Below are 4,663 nucleotides of genomic sequence, written 5' to 3'. Positions count from 1 at the left end.
GGGCATGGGAGGGGAGATGGAGACAGCAGGAGCCAGGCTTTGGGGTGATGTTGGTCCCAGGGCTGGAACCACAACCCCAGGGGCTGCCGGCCTGGGTCTGGCTCTGTGCCCAGAGCCCAGTGTGGTTTCCGCTCACAGATGTCCCAACTGCCCCAGCAAGAGGGCGGCATGGGCACTCCAGAAGGAGGATGTCTCGCTGTCCTTGGCCCCCTGTAACCCGTGAGGCCCATGAGTCCTGCTTGGACACTGGGCTGGTGGGGGGAGGTGACCTCCGGAGACCTGAGGCTCATGGTGCCTCGTTCTCACTGCCATTCCATGGGGACCCCCTGCTCCCTGCTTTAGTCCGAGAGAGAGAGAGGCTGAGGCTGCAGTTTGCATCATCCTTGGGCGTGGGGCTGACCTCGAAGAACGAATTCGAAGAAAGCAGGAGGAGGAGCGGGCACAGCACCGCGCCCAGCGCCCATTGGTGGCCTGTGGAAAGTCTGGTTTTTGGGGTCATGTTCCCAGAAGGCCTGCCCTCCCCCCACCCCCTCCCCACCCACCTCACGAGGTGTTGGCCAATCACCCCTGGGCGGGCATAAAGTGGCTGCCAGTCCGCAGGGTTCCCTAGCCGGGAGGCGTCCCCCACAGCAGGCACGGGGGCCAGAGCGCGGGCACCCAGCATGCGGGCACCACTCCCATGGAGGTCGCTGTTCAGTGAGTACCGCTTCCTTCCTCCTCCCACCGCCACAGCTGCTGAGCTGGAGCCCTCCCACCCCCTTGCCCCATCTTCTCTCCTCTCCTGGAGAGACCGGGTATGGATAGAAGGATGCTGAGAGAGGGAGCTAGGAGGCCGGGCCAAAGGGAGGGGTCCACTGAGAACTCCTCATTCCCACAGGTGAACCAGGGCTACCCCCTTGGGAGGCTTCCAAGCGGGGGGTGATGCAGAGACAGTCTTGGGAGCACAAATGTGCGGGAGACAGGAGGGAGGCTACGGCTAGCGGAAGAAGCAGGGCAGGGAAGTGGTGTAAGATGTGTGTATGTGTGTGCGGAGGCTGCTCTTTTTGCCCCGACCGGATTTGCACAGCTGGGATGAGTAGAGAGGCAACCAAGTTAGGGTCCCAGACTACACATAGTCACGCAACATGCACAGCCCCCTGCCCACAGTCACAGCTGTACAGAGATTCCCACTCTACCTGCTGCCTTCCCCCTTCACCCCTGCAATGTTATCCAAAGACCCTGGGCTCGCCAGGCTGAGCCCCCGTAGCCCAGTGAGCAGAGACGCCGGACCCCACAGATACCTGCTCCCATGTGTACATACACACACACAGGCAGCTGGGCCCTCAGCTTGAGCCCCAGGGAGAGGGAGGTGGCAAGCATACCCCCTTGGCTGGTCCTCCAGCCCTTTTCGCCAGCCAGTCTTCCCCCAAGGGGTTGGACTGTTCGTAGGAAGGGAACGATGGTGTCACCACCTTCCGGACCATTGCGCCACAAGCCCCTTCCGACCACGTGGCTGCTGGGGCTTGGCGGCGGTGGTGGGGTGGGGTGTGTGGTGAGAGCCACGACTGGGCCCGCCCCCCTGAGACCTTCAGTGTGGCTCGTAGCATCCCTGGGGAACAGAGGTAGCTACTCCTGGAGAGAAGAGGAAGGCAAATCAGAGGGACCCTTGCTCGCAAAGACCCAGGCTGGCCCTTTTCCACTGAGATTTGATCTATGCATCCGTCAAATGGGCGTGTGCACTTCCTGTAGCCTTTCCAAACTGACCATTTGGACAGAGAGGCTGCCTCTCCTGGGTCTTGGACAGCCTGCCCCAAAGCCCACCTGCATGGGGCATCCAGGTCTGTTAGGGGTCCATGGGGAGTGGGGGCAGGGCTCAGGGTGGCTGACAAGTTAGGGTCCTGGGGCAGCCCTTAGCTTGGGGGATGGTTTGGCAGGAGCCACTGTCCTCCTTGGGTCATCCTCTGCCGGCCCTGGTTCTAGCCCTGCAGGCCTCCGCTCAGAGAACCACTCAGTTAAAACAATCAGGCTTGGTCCCTTCCATGAAGTTTCAGGTCCCTGCAGGTGCCTCACAGGGGAGGCGGGTGGGAGGTGGAGGTATTGGGAGGCCCTGGCAGCAGCTCCTGTGCACCCACGGCACCCTCCCAAAGCCGGGCACGGGAGTGACAGCCTCCCTTCTCTCCCCAGGTGTGGGCCTTGGACTCCTGTTGCTGATCACGGCAGTCAGATGCACCTGCTTGCCCTCGTACTCCCAGCTCCTCAGCCAGCTGCGGAACCAGGCAAAATATCTACAGAGCCCCGAGAACCTCCTGAACCCCTATGTGAGTTCCCAGCCCTGGGAAAGTGGGCAGGGTAGGGAGGGGATTTGGAAAGGAAAGAGAGGGGTAGGAAAAGGGGCCAGTCCCTGCTCCCCTACACATAGTAGGGGGTGGCTGGGGAAACTAAGTCCTATGTTATCCTCAGCCTGCCCTGGGGAGTTAGGGGGTGGTAACACCACTTCCCTTGCCCCAAGGCCATGGCCTCATTCAGGTCCTAGGCCAGCAGCATATGGCCTGTACACCTGCTTTGCTCATAGCTGGAAGCAAAACCAAGTTCTTTTCTGCTGAGGACTCCCACTGCCCTCCCCCCAGCCCCTGAAGTCTCCAGTCACCACTCACACATCCCTTCCTCCCACCTCACTAGCGCCCGTGGTCCCCATGACCCACTGACTGTGCAGAGATGGAGCAGGGATGTATCAGGGCCCAGCGTTCCCGGGCTGATGTGTTTATGCGGCTGCACCACCAACACCATTCCTCCCACCCCCCTCTCCCCTCAGGTCATTTCCCGAGGCCTGGAGGATCCGCCACTGAAAGAGTCCTGCAAGGAGCGCCCTGGAGAGTTCCCAAGCCAGGAAGCCCTAAGCATGCTGAGCAGGCGGGGCTTGCTGTTGACCGTCAGCGTCACCTCCGACCGGGTCCTGTCCAGACTGGAGGACTGGAAGAACCGATTTTCTCTACCTGAGCAACTGCAGACCGTCATCTTATATCTGAGGGGGCTCAAGAATAACCTCTCCTGCATGATCGGGCTGCTCAAGGCTTCCGAGCCCACCCAGGCCAGCCCCAGAACCCTACCGCCACCACCACTGCCTCCCCACACCCTGGACAGCTTCCAAGTCAGGGTGGATGGGTGCAAGTTCCTGTGCGGCTACCAGCGCTTCATGCACTCCGTACACCAGGTCCTCAACGAGTGGGGGGACAGCCGGAGCCGGAGGCAGAGCTCCAGCCACCAGGGCCAGGGAAAACAAGCCCATGGATTCAGAATCAGACCCTCTGTTGGCCGGGTCAGGACAGCCAGACCCAGGGCACAGCTGCGCAGCCGATCCTAGCCCAGGCAGATGCAATTCCAGGGATGCAAGTCCTCACCTTTCAGGGAAGTGCACTTTGAAGGGTGGGCACCCAGGAGGCCTCTTTGTACCTCCTCCAGGCTGGGGCACAGAGTCAGGCCGTGGCACCTCCTTCTTCCCTCAACCCCCAACCCCGAGTTCTCCTAGGCGCGGTGTGGGGTGACCGGGTCGGGCCACGCGGGGCCGACTTTCCATTGATTCAGGGGTCTGATGACACAGGCTGAGTCATGGCTGGGCTGACTGTGCCCCCTGGTTGGCTGTTGGAGGCCAGCCGGCCCGGCCCTCTCATGACCTGCTGGCCTGATGGCTCCTAGACTTCCTCCTTCCTGCCCCCTGCCATCCCCCACTGCCCAGCCCTGGCAGCTTGGTTCCCAGGAGGAGGTTAGGGCCTGAGCCGGCCTCCTACTCTTGATTACGTCTCAGGTCAGACCCCGGCACGGCTGCATGACCTCAGTATAGGCAGCTGGATCAGGGTGAGGGGTTCAGCCTCTGGCCCCTAACCCTAACTCTGGGTGGCCTCAAGCAAGGCCATTTCCTTCTCTGGGCTCTTGGCAAAGCCAGCAGCGGCATGCGGAGCCCGTGCAAGGACCTCCTCTGCCTGTCAGTGGCTGGGACTTCCAAACCCAGGGTGGGAAACCGATGCTGGGCAAACCTGAACGTGCGTGCGAATGACCGTGGAGTGAGAGGCCAAGAAGTAGCTGGTGCTCCCCCTGGTGGCATATCATGGGATTTTCTCATGCTGAACCCACGCCCTCTTGGTTTGGGGGTAAAGGGGCGGGTCCCAGAAGCTGACTCTCAGAGTGATGTGACTAATTTATTGATTTTTTATATCAGTTTTTAATCAATTTTATATTTATATGGCTATTTATGATGCATATTTAATGTTAATATTGTGCTAACATATATTTAAAATGTGTCCAGTTTCTAAAGCTCTTGTGTTCTTGTGTTGCCTTGTGGGAGAGGATTTGGGGGCCTGAGGGGGTGTGTGCTGGTCACTTTGACAAGGGGAAGGGTCCTGGAGGGTGAGGCCAGGGGTGTTCAGGGTTCTGAGGTGGTTGGAGGCTGGGAAGGTGAGCCGCACGCACCACACAGCTGGGGTGCTGGCCCCAGGGACACCTCACACCTGCTGGGTTTGTCCTGGCAGACAGGGTGTCCCCTCATGTCTGGGAACAAGGAGCAAGGGAAGCTGGGGTGCAGGCTGCCTGTGGGCTCCCCAGGTTGTCTGTGATTGGGGTATAGGTGGTGTGTGTGTGTTTTTCCTGCGTCACATACATCTACTGTAAGATTTATTTATTTAAAAGAGAG

The 4,663-nt window shown here is 60.0% G+C and overlaps 1 protein-coding gene across 2 annotated transcripts; it reads left to right on the top strand.

Annotated features, from left to right (window-relative positions):
- Positions 1-554: 554 nt before the first annotated feature.
- Positions 555-4,273, top strand: OSM (oncostatin M). Of its 2 annotated transcripts, XM_058656872.1 has the most exons (3): positions 555-696; positions 2,164-2,297; positions 2,792-4,273. In XM_058656872.1, the coding sequence occupies exons 1-3, from the start codon at positions 663-665 to the stop codon at positions 3,338-3,340; spliced, it is 717 nt and encodes a 238-aa protein (XP_058512855.1). In that variant the 5' UTR covers positions 555-662; the 3' UTR covers positions 3,341-4,273. The 2 variants fall into 2 exon arrangements, with proteins under 2 accessions (XP_058512855.1, XP_058512854.1); XM_058656871.1 differs by lacking the exon at positions 555-696 and having other exon boundaries at positions 1,337-2,297.
- The last annotated feature ends 390 nt before the right edge of the window (positions 4,274-4,663 follow it).

Source organism: Ochotona princeps, chromosome 29, assembly GCF_030435755.1.
Source record: "Ochotona princeps isolate mOchPri1 chromosome 29, mOchPri1.hap1, whole genome shotgun sequence".
Classification (NCBI taxonomy): Eukaryota; Metazoa; Chordata; class Mammalia; order Lagomorpha; family Ochotonidae; genus Ochotona; species Ochotona princeps.
The sequence above is the reverse complement of the archived record's forward strand: the minus strand, read 5'-3'. Positions and strand labels throughout refer to the sequence as shown.

Bases quoted from the DNA above. Each gene is read 5' to 3' on its own strand.
- OSM (XM_058656871.1), top strand. From the start codon at position 1,902: ATGGTTTGGCAGGAGCCACTGTCCTCCTTGGGTCATCCTCTGCCGGCC. The intron at 2,298-2,791 runs GTGAGTTCCCAG...CTCTCCCCTCAG, and splicing joins AGAACCTCCTGAACCCCTAT to GTCATTTCCCGAGGCCTGGA.